This window comes from Gasterosteus aculeatus, chromosome X (genome assembly GCF_964276395.1).
Source record: "Gasterosteus aculeatus chromosome X, fGasAcu3.hap1.1, whole genome shotgun sequence".
Classification (NCBI taxonomy): domain Eukaryota; kingdom Metazoa; phylum Chordata; class Actinopteri; order Perciformes; family Gasterosteidae; genus Gasterosteus; species Gasterosteus aculeatus.
Window position 1 is genome coordinate 11,717,849 of NC_135698.1, and position 16,761 is coordinate 11,734,609.

At 46.7% G+C, this 16,761-nt stretch overlaps 1 protein-coding gene across 1 annotated transcript; it reads left to right on the forward strand.

Moving 5' to 3' along the window:
- Nucleotides 1-11,135: 11,135 nt before the first annotated feature.
- On the forward strand, nucleotides 11,136-13,517 carry LOC120809608 (four-jointed box protein 1). The gene has a single exon (XM_040163544.2). It carries the CDS (start codon nucleotides 11,553-11,555, stop codon nucleotides 12,825-12,827), a length of 1,275 nt encoding a protein of 424 aa, XP_040019478.2. The 5' UTR covers nucleotides 11,136-11,552; the 3' UTR covers nucleotides 12,828-13,517.
- Nucleotides 13,518-16,761: the final 3,244 nt, after the last annotated feature.

A 16,761-nucleotide genomic window follows, 5' to 3' on the forward strand; every position in this document is an offset into this window, starting at 1 on the left:
CCGCCATGTTGTTCACTCAAGGGGCGTGGTTAACCCCCGCCAGTTAGTATGTATTGTTACGAATTTCTATGTCAAATATTTCGTATACATTTTTACGAACAGGTTTTGGAGATCACGTTGAATTGATACCGCCAACTGGGAATGCTGAAGCCGTGCGACTGTTAGCTTAGCTTAGCTTAAATACTGGAAACTGGGACAACCTGAGGAAAACACGACCGTCACTGGGGCGATTCTGTGTGTCTTCCGTTTAGTCTGTACAGAAAAAGAGTTAAAAGAAAAACTGGACATTTTACGGGACGTTGTGCAGCAGACTATTTCAAGGTTGGGACTAAGATTTGTATTACTTTTTGGACAGGGAATTACTGCAAAACAATATACAGGAGTGTGATATTTAATCCCCATCTATGTTGTATCTTTTTGGAGAGCTACCAATGTTATCTTGCATAATAAAAATAAATAAATGTATAACGTCTGGCTTTCAAATGGGAAGACTTTAACCACAGAAAGGCAGCCAGCGTAAACACAGTTACCCACGTATTTTCCTTTCCTTTTTACAACAGTTATTCTGTATGATCTCCTGGGTGTGTTTTATTTCAGCACTGAAACTAATTCCTTTGTTGTTCTTCGCCCACTGGGATTCAAAGCTGCATGCAACAGCAAACAGGGAGTACAGATCAAACGAGCCAGAACTGGAGAATCAAATATCCAGAGCAGTTTCCTAAAACAGCAGAGTTCAAACCATGGAGGCAAGACGTGAGCCGTGCCGCAGTCTGCGAACGCGTATGGAAGGGAAATTAAAAAACAGACTGAAATCAAGAAGGTTCGTGAGGAGGGATGAAGGGAAAAGGACACAGAAAAAAAAGCACGAAAGAGGGAAACCTAGAGGGGGAGTGGGGGAAAAGGAAATATTGTCTCCCTGTCGCTGCTTCCTATCCACTTTACAGTAACTCCAGTTTTTTTCCAGTGTTTGTCCAGATGCTCAATGGTTTATTACGTGAAACCCAAGGATTTCAGCTTTAGATTTGTATTTTCAGAGACTCCATCTGCAGTGAACTCTGTCAGCAGAATAGACATTTTTTTCTCTCTTTATTTGTGTTGTACATTTATACATGTTTTATGAATAAATAGTATAAACAATTTAAGCAGCATAGCAAACTGTGATAATAGTAGATGCTTTTTAGTGGGATTTTTGTTAAATGTAGTAGGTTTCCAATACAACAGTCTACAATGAGTAAAAATGTCATATGAAGCCTTAAGTCTCTATGAGCAAAGCAGTTTGTGGGGAAAACATTTGTCTCGGGTTTTAAAATGGTTTGTTAATCAGAAGAAAATCTTCTCTAATTAATTAATTAATTAAAGAAGATTTTTCCCTATACTCACAAATAGCGTCCAATGTGACACTGTCATTGACACAAGCCAGAAGTCAACAATAATCAGAAGCTATTTTTGAAGAAACAGAAAATCATCGGAATAGAATCAAGATACTGTTCAAAATAACACTAGCTCATGAGATTACTATTTTTATTGTTTACATACTGTTGAAGGATTCTGATTTTTAAAATCCAATACTGCTTTGTATTTTGCGATGTGTCTCACGAGGACTATCTTCTTGCACATTTAGGCAGAAATCAAAGGTACATATTCAGTTTAAAAAAAAAAAATTTGGCCAAAAACTCAATATTGTACCCATGTAAACATCTGTTTTGATGACTTAACTCTATACTAGACCAATTTTGGTCACTTTGCCAAAGTACAGACTCTTGGTAATTATTTAATTCAGCATTACTGTAATAGAGATATTTTCCTGGAGGGAGATATTTTCATGACCCACCAATCCCTGCATACATCTTCTCTGCATTACAGAAGCTTTTCATTTGGCACCACAGGCAGCGTGATTGGTCAAAGAGAACGGGCCCCCTGCCCACATCTCACAGTAGAATCTCATTACCAAGTGCAGGAAGAAGTGGTACAGTGGGGGAACAACGAATTCCCTCGCAGCCATTACAATTAATGCCGTCCACCGTTTACTACACATTCTTTACAGAAGGTTTTTCAGAGGATATTAAACGAGTTCTGTCACAAAATGTGTTTTGATCGGTACATTAGCAATAGCTTCAACTTGTTTGTGTTTGAGGTCCGAGAGTTCAAAAAGGGTCAGTGCGCCTGTGTGCGCTTGCGGAGCCATGTGGTTTTAATATGAAGGAATCCAATCATGGCATCACATTCATCCCGTTTCCATGGTTACGCAGTAAACACGAGGGCCTTTTTTCCGCAACAGTTGCTGCCTCCATTCGATGCGGCCAATGGAAACCGGCCGTGTGCTTCACAGGTAAGACGGATGCCTGCGGCAGTTACTTAGCAAAGCCGGTGACAGCTGTTCCCAGGGGGCGAAGAGACATGACAAAATTCGGGTTAGTAACTTAATATTGAAGGAATCTGTCAAACTGGATGCCAAAATTTCTCTCATCTATGTAACACACTGGTGAAGAATGGCTTGTTTTCCTGAGCTGAACTACTCTGCACAACCACTGTGTTTATGCATACTTGTCTGTTCCTAAAGAGGAACCGGGGATTGAAGATGGATGGATGGACATTATTTGAGATAAAGTTCATATCACTGCTGTAATCGATCTGATTCCACGTCCCAGTGCTTGAAACACAAGCTCAAGCAATCTTGAATAGGTTTGGCTCAGATGTTTCCACGATTATAAGTCACACTCCAAACAGTCCCTGCCTGGCTTTGATTTAGTCAAAGTCAGGTCAAAAACATTTTAACATAGTTTAGTTTGAAGCTCTGACTGTCCTCCAGAATCTCCACCCAGTACAGCTATGCAGCACTAGCTCCCTGGAAATGACAAAGACTTGGATTCCACATTGCATTGCACCCTGTCAGTCCCACAGCAAATGAACTCATCTACAGCACATTGCAGCAGCAGGGAACAAAATTAAACAAAGGTTTATGGCACCCCAAGGGCAGCTAGGCTATAGATAGGATGCTTGAGATACGTTGTGCAAATATGAGCTTACGCACATCCACGTGAGCTCCACCCACACCCCTTTGACATCCAGCTTGAAGCACTAAGTGTTACTCAGAATAGTCCCGTGCCACCATCCAAACGGCTCTCAGGATCATTAAAGGGTTCTGGGTTTACAGGCAGATCGTAGCCCACAGCTGTGGGGTTTAAAACAAGTATAGCATAGCCACACTGTCTATACTGCACTGTTTACTGTCTCACACGGGAGAGTTTGCTGTGGTGCGTCATAGCAACAGGGTGTCTGTTTTGCAGCTTTGTCTTTTCAGCGGGACGTCAGCACGAGAGGAGCCACTAAGCTACTTTAAAACGAGGAAAACAGCCACGCCAAGCCAATTAACAGAAAGCCCAACATTTTACAGCACATCGCCACGGCGCTTCAAACCTCCTACTCCTCTTGAATTTTGCAGCTTTGAGGGGATTTTTCCTATCTGAGCTCCCTCTGCGTTCATGTTATTCATTTGTATTGGTTACGGCTCTTGACGAGTCTCCACACAGGAGTCGACTTAACAGGAAGCTGCACATGGAAAACAAACAGGAGAGATCATGCTGATAGTGATATCTGGTCTGCTGCGCGTATTTATAGCTCCATTCATTTTAGATTTAGTTTTATGGGAGGGCTGGTTGCTCCGCAACCATCATCATAACAGTGGATCCGAGGTGGCATCCTCTTCTGCCCTGCCACATATTAAGGCTGACCACGTAGCGTGCCGTGGTGCAATTAAATGGGATATGAAAGAGGAGGAAAATAAATCAAACATCATGAGATCATGTGCAGTGTGTCATTATAATCCAGAAGGCTGTATTGAATTATGTTAGAATTATGGCATTAAGTTATTCAAACGGAAATCCTGTTGATGCACGCAAAATGTGTTTTTTGTAATTGAGCTAAAAAGCGTTCGTCTGAGATGAGCTTGTGTCCTGCATAACTATGGTTACGAGAAACTCCCACTGTGAGTAAGCACTTGACACGGGGTCCTGGAAAAACTCCCCTTTTACATGCAGACACTTGCTCCGGATTGGCAGCCGTCCGCCTCGGCCGGTTGGGGTCGGTGCTGTATTTATGTAAATGTCATCACATCAACGTATAGGAGCGTGTGTCTTGGAGCTTAATTGATGTATTCGTCCCTTCACACAGCTCAGACCTCAGCTGACGGATTCTTTTCTCTTCTCTCTTTCTCTGAGCCAGAAGGTCATCTTTAGCTCGAATGTTTTATCACCTGTGTGATCGGAGCTGACGTGTGCTCTCGATTCCACGTCCTCTGTCGCAGTTGGTTCACATGGGCTTTTGTGCTACCGGAGAGGACTTGGTTTCTTTGCTCTCGTGGGTCAAAAGCATTTTCCTATTTGGTTTTCTGGACAGAGCTGCTGCGACATCAATCCCTGAATGGAACTTTTGTGTTTTTTTTTTTTCAGCCTTGTCTGTAGAGAGCAGCAGCTGATGGGCTTTAGCTTTAACCTCTTGTTGAAGATCCAACACCTGGATTATGGAAGCGCTTTTGCTTAAGTGCCTCGGTTGAATCTCAATGACATGATAACGAAGCTTATGGATTTCTTTTTCTGCTTCTAGCTCTCCCCGCTTGCATTCAGCGCTAAATTCCTTTCTGAGCTGCTTCCTTAACTCCGTCACAGCTCTGGAGTTCAAATGAAAGTAATCGCCTCCACCTCGACTTTTGCAGAGTCCTTCTGGTCTGCTGCGAGAGCTGAAATGGCGGCCTTCCTCTTTTGTGGCATCGTCTGCTGTATTCTTACTAAACACCTCCACAAAAGCTGCAGTTGGCAAACTGCTCTCAAAATTTGTCCGTATAATCTTCTATTGCAAATTACAAAAAGGCTGTAATATATTATTTTTTCTTCCCTACTTTATTTATTAACTGCACCATGTCACTACTGGTCTTTACCTTTGGCTGGACTACAGTTTCAGTGAGAAGACCATAAACAGAAGACTACGTGTGCACAGCAGCATCTTGTGGCCACACATGGAAGTACACCATGTTTCTGAAAGGTCAAGAAAGGTCCCGACCACAGGGGAAATGGAATTTCACAGTAAGCATTAAAGGAGGTCAACTAGGATTTAAAAAGTAGCTCATGTTTTGTGAGGAGCGTGAGGAGCGTAGGGAGCGTCTATGCGAGAGGAGCCATGTGGATGTTGACCCTCTAGAGGGAGTCAGAGCCTGCACATCCACGCAATCTCTTCATCGCTGGGAGGCGTGAGACGCATCTAAAGTAGACTTTGAACACGTATAAGCAGGCATGATGTGAAAGAGATGATATGTGTTTTTTTTTTCTTCTTCTGCTGCAGCCACTCATGCAGACCGAGGAGAAAAAGAGCATCCCTGTGCAGCGCATCAATTTCTAGGATTTCACACAAAGTACATCCCATCGCTCCCACTTCAATCTGTTACAGGACATATTGATTTGCCATCGGAGGCAGCAAAGTGGACTCAAGATTTCCACAGCGAGAAACTCAGTGGGAGAGCAATGTAAGTGGCAAGCAGTGGACTGGAACCGGGCGGCGTAGCTAATCACTCTGATCTCATTTTCTTATTTATATTCCCCCACCCGGGTGGCGGTTGGCTGTTAGATCAATTCTCCACTCCACTTCTTTTATGAGCAAGGAGCCACCAAAGCTACTCAGTACGTTAAATTATTCAATTGGGCCTGCTCTGTTGTTAATAGCAGTGATTATTCTTGCTTAAAGGGCATAATGTATCCGCTGACAGCCGACAGTGATACAAACCTGTCCCGAGGGACACAAATCTATCAGTGGCGCGAGTCTATCTGCTACGTTAGAGATTCCAGGCACCAGTGAAGCACGGGCACGTAGAATACACTCAACATCAAGGCCCGCGGAAAAAGGCTCGTTCCACAAGGCCACGGACATAAATAACCAAGCCCTCACCTCGCAGACGACCTGCAGTGAATAGACGATGGTTTCAAATGGCCGGGCAGTTGATTCTAAACGGTGCGAAAGCCCCTCTTACGTACGGTCAGCTGACTAAAAAAGACACACCGTGGTTTATTATGTAGCACAGGCACACTGTTTTTCTGCTTACTCAAACGGCCTATTTCGCACGCTTGATTTGCAGTGACGGTTTTCCTTGTTCAACGTGCGGCGGTTTGCCTCCAGTTGTTTTGTTGCGTGACTCATTTGGTTACTCATCCCCCACCAGGAGAGGTCAAAATGCCAAAAGTGGTCATTCTGGGTTCCGATACCCTGGCTTTTTCTCTAACCCCCCCCCAGCACCATTATTACTACTTCCCCGGAGCTGGTAAAAAAAACACGGACAAATACAGCTATTTTCAAACCAGTGTCAACGTATGAAAGGATATTTCAGCATCAATGCTTGAGCTGCCAAACTCTAAGCTGCTCTCTGCCGGCATGTTCCATTGTTGTTGTTGTTTTCTACCAATAACTAATATCCAGCTCGCATCCGAGCGGAATTTAAGCCTTTGGAGGGACGTATCCGGATGAAGCCACAAAGAAGATCACTGGTCCTACAGTTTCTAGTCAACTGGCATATGTTTACAGTATGGACCAGATGGCAAATACATATTCAGACGGCACTGCACGGGCCTGTTAATGTGAATGAAGACCTTTGCAATACAGACTTTCGTCTTATCACTAGTTTTACACAGATCAACGGCTTATCTGGAGATCCTGTTTAAAAGAGCCATATTGTGCCCTCTTACCACATGTTGATATTGGTCTTTGTGGTCCGAATGAAATAAAATTATTACAATCATTTGGTCAAAACACCACAAGGATCCTTATTAGCAGCACCCTTTTCAGCCTGTATATAACAGCTCTGCTCAAAACGGGCCGTTTGAGGTCTTAATGCTGATGAGACAGCGAACCACTGCCCCCCCCCCCCCCCCTGTACCCTCCACCATCCACACTCCTCCGTGGTTCCAGCCTTGCATGGCATCCCCCCCATTCACCATGAAATGTAAAAACAACAAGTGTCAGTTTTTAGGGTTCAACAGGACGTTTCGGAATCATTTGCACAAACAAACAGCTTATTCCCAATTCTAGTCATATTTGAAATTAAAGAGTTTCTTCAACCATCGTATGGTACCGGCACCCCTGTCCGTTTACAATTATTGAGTGATTTCTGCACACAGGGGGGGGGTCCAGACACAAAATGTAGGTATCATTGTTGTGTACGTTTATGTACAGGCAGCCACATTAACGTGTAGAAGACCTATGAAGGTGGAATTTTCCTAATATGTCCCGTTTAAATAATATGGGTTCAATAGAAAGAGGCTGAATTCTCTCCACTGGGTGAGCTCCTGCCATAGGCTGAAAAGGCCAAATGCTCTTCATTAGCGTTTGCTTAAACTGGTTTGAAATGTGCAGAGGGTGGAGAGGGGCTTTGGACGAAGATGCATGTAAACCGCAGCTCTCCGCCCCTCACGCATACGCAGCATGCATTCCAATGTGATATGATGAGTGCAAGCACGCCGCTCATTAAGCCTGAAGCTGCTAAATGTTTGGCTGAAATGTTAGGAGGACATCCAAGCTTCTTCATCATCTTTAATCTCAACTGACCCTGCGACCCCCACAAGAGCTGGGGCAGAAACCAAGAAAATGAAAATAACAAAAAAGGACCTTGAAGGCATCACTTTCCTTATAATGATGACCAGATGCTCTTAAGCTCTCCCTTTAGTTAATTTAAAGGGGATCCTGGGCACAAGGCACTGCGCACGCTTCAGTCAATAAGCCAGTTAGCAGTAAGGAAAGCAAAATCTCATTCCTGACTTATTAAATGGGGGATTTGGTGTGGCAGGTCAGGGGTTGCAATTCAGGAGATTGGACACTGATTCTTTAATCGACTGACTCAACAGTACATCTCCTTCCTCCCCTCCCTGTTTTTGTCTTGTAAGAGGGCCTCTCTGGAGTAGCACTGAATATCAATCGCCTACCCCCCCTCCCACCTCCTCAACTTCTGCTCCATGGTAGATAGATGGAGATGGGGAGCACAGTGCTTCAATAAGCTTAGTCCTGCTTTTCTGTTGTAGCTAAGGGGGAGTAATGCAGCATCCATTGACAGTATCTCTTTCATTAGTAAATGGAAAAACCAACCAAGTCATTGCTGGAAAAAACAAAAGCAATCGAGCCTCGATATCAGGTTATTGTCAAAGACAGCTATTGAAACCGGGGTCCTTCGGGCTTGCTCAGGGCTCAGTGGATCTCAGGGCTCTTGCACCGTGTCCATTGTCCGCCATGAGGGGGACCGCATCGTCCTGGAAACACCGTGGTGGAGAATTACACTCATGGCCGCTCACATTCAGCACGGGGCAACGTCTGCCACGCTAAAAGAAGGCGGTGAAGTAAAGCGTGCTGACTAACATATGTTTATATATTCCTTAAGCGTTACACGAGATGAGTGCTGAGATTAGTGCTGACGAGATTGCGTTTCTGTCACCAGTAGTTAAAAGAAATGTCTCATCTGTCTCTGGAGTATTTACTGTGATGTTACATCCTCAACTGCAAGTTTACCGGAGGGCCAAGTTGTAGCGTTCAAAGTAGAGAAAAGCACAAGCTAGGCTCCCCGAACAGATGACTCTCAGTGTGCAGAACACTACACCCAATGACTCGACCTCCTCCTTACCATCGGCTCCACACTAAAGATACTGTACCGGCCCTTCCCCTGCATAAGTAACCGTCAGTCGGTGGAAGTAAAAAAACATAGCTTTCAACGCTAATGGAAACCGCGTTTATTATTCAGTCCAGGAAACAGAGAGTGCTGCAAAGTGTCGAGGGACCTACGAGTTATTGCTCAGCGTGAACTAACCCCACCAGGGGGGAAGAGACAGAAGCCTCATGCACTTTCTCCTCCTCTACTCCCCCCCACCCTCCCTCATCTCTTTATGTCTCCCTGTTCATCTGCAGGGGCTTGAGCAGGCACCACGCAGTGAACCCGAGATGGTATCACAGCTGCGGGCGTCATCCGGCGCCCGGTGACGGGTCCAGTGGGACGCTGTGGACAGAGTGACAGACGGCCCGGGCTCTCTCGTGTCACCGCATGCAGCGCTTGACCACGGGCAGAGAGAGGTTGTCCCTAGGTTACGCCCCCCCCCCCCCCCCCCCCCATGGGACTGCCAGGGGATTTACGAGGGAAGCATGAAGGAGGAATGTGGGAGGAAAGGGGGGACGTGGGGGTTGTGGGGTGCTGGGTTTGCTGACCTGCAGATAACACATGGCAGGAAACGGATAGGTTTGATATGTGAACGTGCCCCCACTTGCGCTCAGGGTTAGGGTGGGGGAACGGGGAGGGGGGGTGGGGGGACACCAGGAGCCAGTAAATACAGTCACTCCACACTCCTAAAAAGCAACACACCATCGGACAGAATTCCAGCAATGCACTTAAGCCGTGTTCATTTCCTGTGTCTAGACCTCGGAAGTTACTCGGCTTATAAGTGAAAGTGACAGAAGCAGCCAGACATACAGCAAGCACATTCTTGTGTGTGCATATATATATATATATATCAGGGCTACAGAGGCAAATAGTGAGACAACCTGCCACAGTGATGTACAGCATGCATTGATCTTGATCATCATCAATCTTAAAAAGCTCATGAAAGTATCCTTGCTACAGTATATCCATCGATACACCCTATTCAGTGAGCCTGTTCAGTATCATTAACTATCTGCATATCTGAGTCACGGGGTGCAATTTGCAACGGCCAATTTGTTTTTTAACAGCTCTCAAAAGCAGATGAAGAAAAAAAAACACCCACCTGCTCAAGGACCCAGTCTTTTGTCTAGCATGGAAGAAACATGCTCGGACACGGGCCACGACACAAACCATTACTTGGGATTCAAAGACTTTCGAGTCTCTGCTTGCGGGGATTTTTGCTTTCCTTCCGCACAGCTACTGCCGTCAATCTCGCATGAAAGAAACACAGGCTAGGAATTAGAGCAAATGATTCAGCTGGTGACCAAAAAAAAAAAAAGCAATGCCCTTTGCAAAGCACAATTGAGGCTACATGAGAAATATGACCAGAATCATTTTGCCTGCTTGTCTCCCAGAACTTGTTTCCCCATCTATTCCTTAATGTTACTATATTAAAAGGTTCAGTTCAGGCTGTGAACGTCAGAATGAAGATAACAGATCTCCATGAAGATCCAGGCGTTTGAAGCGTACGTTAACAGACCTCTAATTTACTGGGTGTAATTGAGTATTCAGGTCTTTTGTCTTTATGTCTCAGGCAATTTAGCATGTTGCTATAAAAATTAAGCAAATTAACGTTCAAGATATTGAAAACATGAGTCAAATGGTAAAGAGTTGTGGCGGCGGGGGTTTATAATGACAAAAGGTTAATGAGGGAGATGCACACTGAGGAGTTTGTGTTTATTTGGTTGAACACGCTTTAGACAAGCGTGAAACAAGAAGGATACGACTTCATTGGTGAAGATAAGGTCGAGTAGCAGATATATATGCTGTCATGAATTCAAAACAGAATCGTGAACAATAAAAATAAGTTATTCATGTTAAGTACATCATCAGTGGGCAAACTCTATTTGCACCTGCATAGAAAGCTCGTAAGCGGCTCGTATAAGCGTTGTGCTTCTTTCATGTATCAGCTTATTTAGAATGTAATTAGAGATAATACATAGGTACTAGGTAGGAAATGGAAAAAAAATGTGTAATTTCTTGAGATATTTAAAATTTCAAGGTTTAAAACTCTATTTTTTGGAATAGCCAAATTGCTGCAACGTCTCTCTGAATACAGGCCTGTCTGTAAGTCTCAGTACAGGCACACATTGTTTAGCCTCTGTACTCAGCCGGACATGACAGGGAAATCAAAGTGCTGACAATCACATTTGAGGGTGTTGAAGCTATAGACGAAATATTTCACATTTAATGTTTGGTCGCATTGGAATTGCAGTGGCATTAGCATTTCTGCCCAAGGTATCAATTATTATAGTGGATGCCTTTGCCAATGCCTCACAGTCCTCTCACACACACACACACGCACACAACGCACCGCTCCTCTCTGAACTCCCCTTCCCACGATCCGCCCACCACCTCGGGACTGGAGTCACGTGTCTCGCCGCCCAGTGTCTCTCTCTCTCTCTCTCTCTCTCTCTCTTACTCTCCCCACCGCCAATCAAACTCACCCAGCGCCCGGTGGAGAGAGAGAGAGGGGGGGGAGAGGGAGACAGCAGGATGAGGGACGGAGAGGTGCGCGCGGACAGAACGCACCTACCAGGCCGCTCGCTGGAGGCGATCCGCACTGCTTCATCTCCGCAATGAAGAGGGATGTGACGAGGCATCTGAGCAGGACGGCAGATGAGAGTTGCGCTGTCTTGGAGACACTCTTCTTCCGGTGATCTCGAGGGCTCGGGGTGTGTGTGTGTGTGTGTGTATTTGTGCGGGACGAGGGGCGCGCGGCTGCCGGCTGCTCCGCTCTCGCTCAACCGTGGACCGAAGACGATCCCTGCTCGCTGTCTTTATTTCAACCTGCGCGGAACTCTCCCCCGGGGGGGGGGGGGGGCGACTGGTCTTCGCCATGAGGGCTTTTTCAGCCAACTTGTTCGCCCTCCTTTTCCTGTGCGCCCTCGCGAGTGTTTTCTACGTCTGGAGCGTGCTGGAGAACCGTTTGGAGCGACACAAGCGCGGGCTCCCGGTGCCGGCGGGCGCAGGCTCTTCTCGCCGGGCTCAGCCGGAGGACCTCTCCGCCAAAACTTTCCGAGCACTCCTCGCGGTCCCGGCGGCACACAGACCGCACTCGTGGGGCGGACTCGAAGCCCCCAACCTCACTCATCAAACCGCGAGGGGTTACCATGTGAATGGGGACGACAGGAGGTCAGCGCCGCGGGAGGGCGCGGTCGAGTTGGGCTCCCCGGTGGAGGATGGGATCTTTTGGAGCGACTGGCTGGAGGATCTCCTCCCCGCGGGCTTCACGGAGGAACATGCTCGGGCTTGGAGGGAGAGAGCCAGGACGCATCGAATCGTGAAGCTGGAGCCGGGATGCGGCCGGGTGTCGAACCAGCTCGCCACTTTCGCGGACGGCACAAAAGCGTGCGTGCGCTACGGGATTAACGCGGATCAGGTGCAGGGCGAAACTTTGACGTATTACCTGGCCAGTTTGCTGGGCATCGCCAACCTGCCCCCCCTGGCGCTCTCCCAGCTGAGCGGTGACAGCGACCAGTGGGCGGCCGTGAGGACGCGCATCGGCGAATTGCAGTGGGGCGATCGCGCCGTGGTGTCTTTTACCGAGTGGGTCTCCAACCTGACCGGGGTGGTCACGCCGGCGCCGCTCAGGCAGGAGAGCGGCGGGCTGCATCCCGCGCTCGGGGAGCTCCGGAACAAGACGGTGGCGCAGCTGCTGGAGCTGATGCAGTGGAGCGACCTGATCGCCTTCGACTACCTGACCGCGAACTTCGACCGGCTCGTGAGCAATCTGTTCAGCCTGCAGTGGGATTCGCGCGTAATGGAGAGGGACACCAACAACCTCCTGCGGACGCCGCGCGGGGACCTCGTGTTCATTGACAACGAGGCCGGGCTCGTGCACGGCTTTCGGGTGTTGAACATGTGGGAGAAATACCACAACACGGTGCTGAGCTCCGTGTGCGTGTTCAGAAAAAGGACCACGCAGCGCGTGTCTGAGCTGCACAGGCGCAGAGACACCGGGACGAGGCTGCGGGACCTCTACAGAGACAGCGAGCCTTTGTCTCTGGAATTGGGATTTCTCTCGGACGAGCACGCCGGGGTTCTGCAGGACAGGATAGACCGATTATACGAACACATTTTGCATTGCAAAGAAAAATACGGCCAGCTGTGAACATTCAGCATGGCGCAGGTGATGGATTTGTTGGGTTTTAAAGAGCTGCGCATGACGCGCGCGTGGCACACCTGTGCCGGACGGATGCGCGTTACGCTAAACGGTCTTGAACACCCAGCTGAACTACCTCTTGTAAATAGAATGCGACGCTTACTTTAGAAGTAAGTACATTTGACACACGTGTTTGTAAGATCTCCACTGTAATGCCTCACAGAGAGGACTTACTGTCTCCCGTCCTATTCTCCCCACCAGTGCGTAACCATAAAGAGTGGTCGGGTATCGTAACGCGGCCCATACATGTGTACTTATTGCGTTGTGTTCTGCAATCCTAATGATACACTCCTATAAGCCTTAACGTGAGTTGACTCTTGAATCCTGTAATTCTGTTGAAACCTGGCTCGCTTTATATAAAGAACATTGTTTGCACATTGTCATAGCAGCACCTGCACTCCTTTAATTGTGTTTGAATTGCATATTCAGCCTTAAAGTCACATGTAACACTTGTACATGTTGTAATGTAAATATTATTATGCCAACATATGATGCTCCACTAATTTAACGTGCCGTGTAACATTCCAGATTATCTTGTCCTTTTTTTGGATAAATACACTGTAATTTAATTGAACTGCTGTCAAACTCTGTGTTTTGTAATGCAGTTTGTACTAAACTGACTCATTGGAGCACATCAAATATGTATCTAGTCCTCCTCTGTACAGTATACCTCCTGCCTATGTAAGCCGCTTTACAGAGCTCTCATTGTGCTGTGGAAATATCTTGTACTAGCACACTGTTTCCCAGGAGCCATTCTGTCAGCCACTCGCACGCTACAAAAGAAATCCCTAATCCTCAATATAATCTCACCCAGAATGATAAAGTGAAGGAGACGACTGACATCCATTTTGACGTCCTCTGAGAGGCTTTCAACCATATCGAAATGCAGTTCTTTTCACAACAACGAGATTATTTTGCAGTATATTAGTCAGTCTAGTCATGAATAAATGGTCAACCCGCGCCCAAGGCCGGGTTTGGGTTTATTGGTTCAATGTGTTCAGCCAAAAGTCAAGAAAATTCCCTCTGCGGATACATGTGCAGCTCAGAGACCAAGCCCGCAATTAATGAGCTCTCAGAGAGCCTTGTTTACAGTTTCTCAAAGCTTGATCTTACTGTGAGAGGTATTGGGAAGAAAGGGAACACCGGGCCCGGAGATCAGCTGCATTATTGTTGCCTTATGCTTTCACTTAGCACAACCACATCTTTCTTTAATTTGACCCCCATTGGAAGGCATCCTCTCCTTATTAGTTCCACTACAGGCGCAGCTGTGTGGACTTGATTTCTGGTTCTAGACTTACGAGCACATCAGAGGGAAAGTCAATGATCAAACTTCCAAAGGCTTAATCCTTTCCAGGCTCTCACTTGTACCTCATCTGGTTTCTTTTACAACTTTTGTTTGAATATGGCCAACTCCAGGGGCACACCCTCCCTGCTAGCACTTTTTGCATTTTGTTCAAATTCTTCGATGTGCACTCTGCACCTCATTTCATGGCATGCGTTTTCCCATCAGTGAATTATGTTTCTCCTTGCTGGGTCTTGCCGTATAAGTGGCAGAGGAGCAGCAGAGGCTCGGGCAGGTGTAACCGGAGGCCTTTTGCAGGCATGCAGCTCTAACGGGGGACTCGGGGGGAAGCGGGTCATGGTAATGTGCTGGGTGTAGTAGGGTCAGTGTGTTAGCGTCTGTCGTTCAGAGGGGGACAGGGGTTGCAGCTGGGCCCTGAGCACGTCTGTTTATGCTAAACTCTGCAAAGAGAGATTTACGACAGGCTGCAGACACCAGGGATTAGACACAATGCTCGACTCCTCGGTCTGCGGGTCTAAACCAGACTCACCACCCATCCTCCTTTCCGCTGCCTTGCACGGTCAGCCGCATCTCGCTCTTCCTGCCACATGCGTCTTCCCTGTTAACATCACTTTCAACTCTGCATTTGTTAGTTAAATGGAAGATGAAAGTCCCATTTTCCTAATGAGGTTTTTTTTTTTTTTTTTTTTAGGAAGGAGGAGAGAAAGCTAATTTTTCATCCAGGGACCGTGCCAGCTGTAATCACCCTAATGGTGGATATCAAAGAGGTTGTTGAATGCCCGTTTTAACTGTTCACATATGTTCCTCGCTCGCGTTCTCCGTCTGGCTTATTTCAGATCACCAAACAACGCCCCCACCTCCTTATTCTTCTACCCAAAGGCAACAAAACTGTCATGCACATAAGTTGGAACGTTCGGCGCTTGACATAACGTGACATGGTTCAAATGAGTGCAGCGTGTTCCAGCTTGAGGCACCCACACATAAGGTTACTATTTAGTGTTCCTATGTAGCACTTAGCCGTGCCTGTATACATGCCAGCGTTGTGTGGTTCCCTCCAGATGGGCTTGTTTTTTGCGTCAGTACGCTAAATCACAGGCTCAGACAGTTACGCCGGCCCGGGGGGCCCCTAACAGGCCCAAACACATACCCCAGGTACTCCAGTTCATCTTTTGTCTTTGAGCACATTGCACACATTCCGGAGGAATGGAGGGAGGATCATCTCCATGGACACACAAACGCACACAGACACTTCTCAGGCAGGCGGGAGGAAGGAGTCCCAGCTGAGTACATAAGCCGTTATTAAAGTTGGCTGAGAGCCTATCTTCTTCTTTTTTTTTTATTGCACTAAAGTCAGGATAATCAGTAGGTTCATATTGATGCAACAAATTTAAAAGGCACAATCTGGGGGAAAGCGATTTAAAGTTTCTTTCCTGCAGAAAAAGAGACAAGATCCCACCGTAAATCCCCTTGATATATTTACACTTGTTTCGTAGGCCTGTGTATAAATGGGTTGTAATTTTCTGATTAGGGAGGTTTAGAGGTGCTGATGGGGTTCTTTTTGTCAAATTCACTTGGAGACGAGAAATGTGCTGGTTTGCACAGCTGGCGCTGAAATAATGAACTAACCAGAATTTATGAAAGTAATTATCATCAAGTGACAGTCGCTTAATAAACGCATGATATGAAATATGAAGTACAAAAGAGTAAAAATGGGTGTTTTGCTAGATACCAGGTGACTCGCTGACTTATACTGCCTCTGTTCCGGTGGGCCATGTGTCAATGTACGGCCATTACTTTCATTCTTTCATGGCTATGCAGCGCAAAGGGGAACTTCCTGCCCATGCCTGAATGATTTCATTATGAAACACGGCACATACTAGGGGGAGAGTCCGTTAGTCACAGCTGAGTGGACATGGGCCGTGACGGGTAAACTGGGGGACCGGGGCAACGACTTGAGGGGCTTCGGCTTTGGACACAGCCCGGCTTGTGGTGTGCCTGGAAGAGCTGGCACAAAGTCTGGCTTTGTTCAAGCCAAAGGCCAGGAACCTCCGGGCGTTCTTTCTCAAGACAGTTTGGAAGGTAATGAGGAACAGAGTCAGGCGGGGGGAAAAAAAGAGCTGAGCATTCCTCAGCTAATAAGAAGAGAAAAAAAGAAAACGGGTCGAAGTGTAGTGACCTCGTCTGTTTTCATCTCGGCATGTGTGCGTGTGCCAAATTCATTTTGAGTCCAGCCCACGATGCCAATGTTTGAGAGGGCTAGTTTTCTCGTTTCGAGACTGTCCACAGGGGTTAGTTTTGGAATTACCGCATGTAGTCTCATTGCATCACATGCTGCCAGTTTAACAAGGCTGTGCACCTGGAAGGATCGGCAGGGACACCCAGTTCTGTCAGTCTCTGCCACATGGATTTACTTTTTAAGTCAGCTGTGACAGCACTCAAGCGTTTGATAACTCACAGTCTATACGAATAGGAGCAGAGCAGCAGAGAAAAAGTTAAAAAAGAGAAGTCGAAGCAATGGGTTATGCATAAGGGCAATGAGTAATGTGTGTGACCATGTGAAACTCTATGACAGATTTCTCC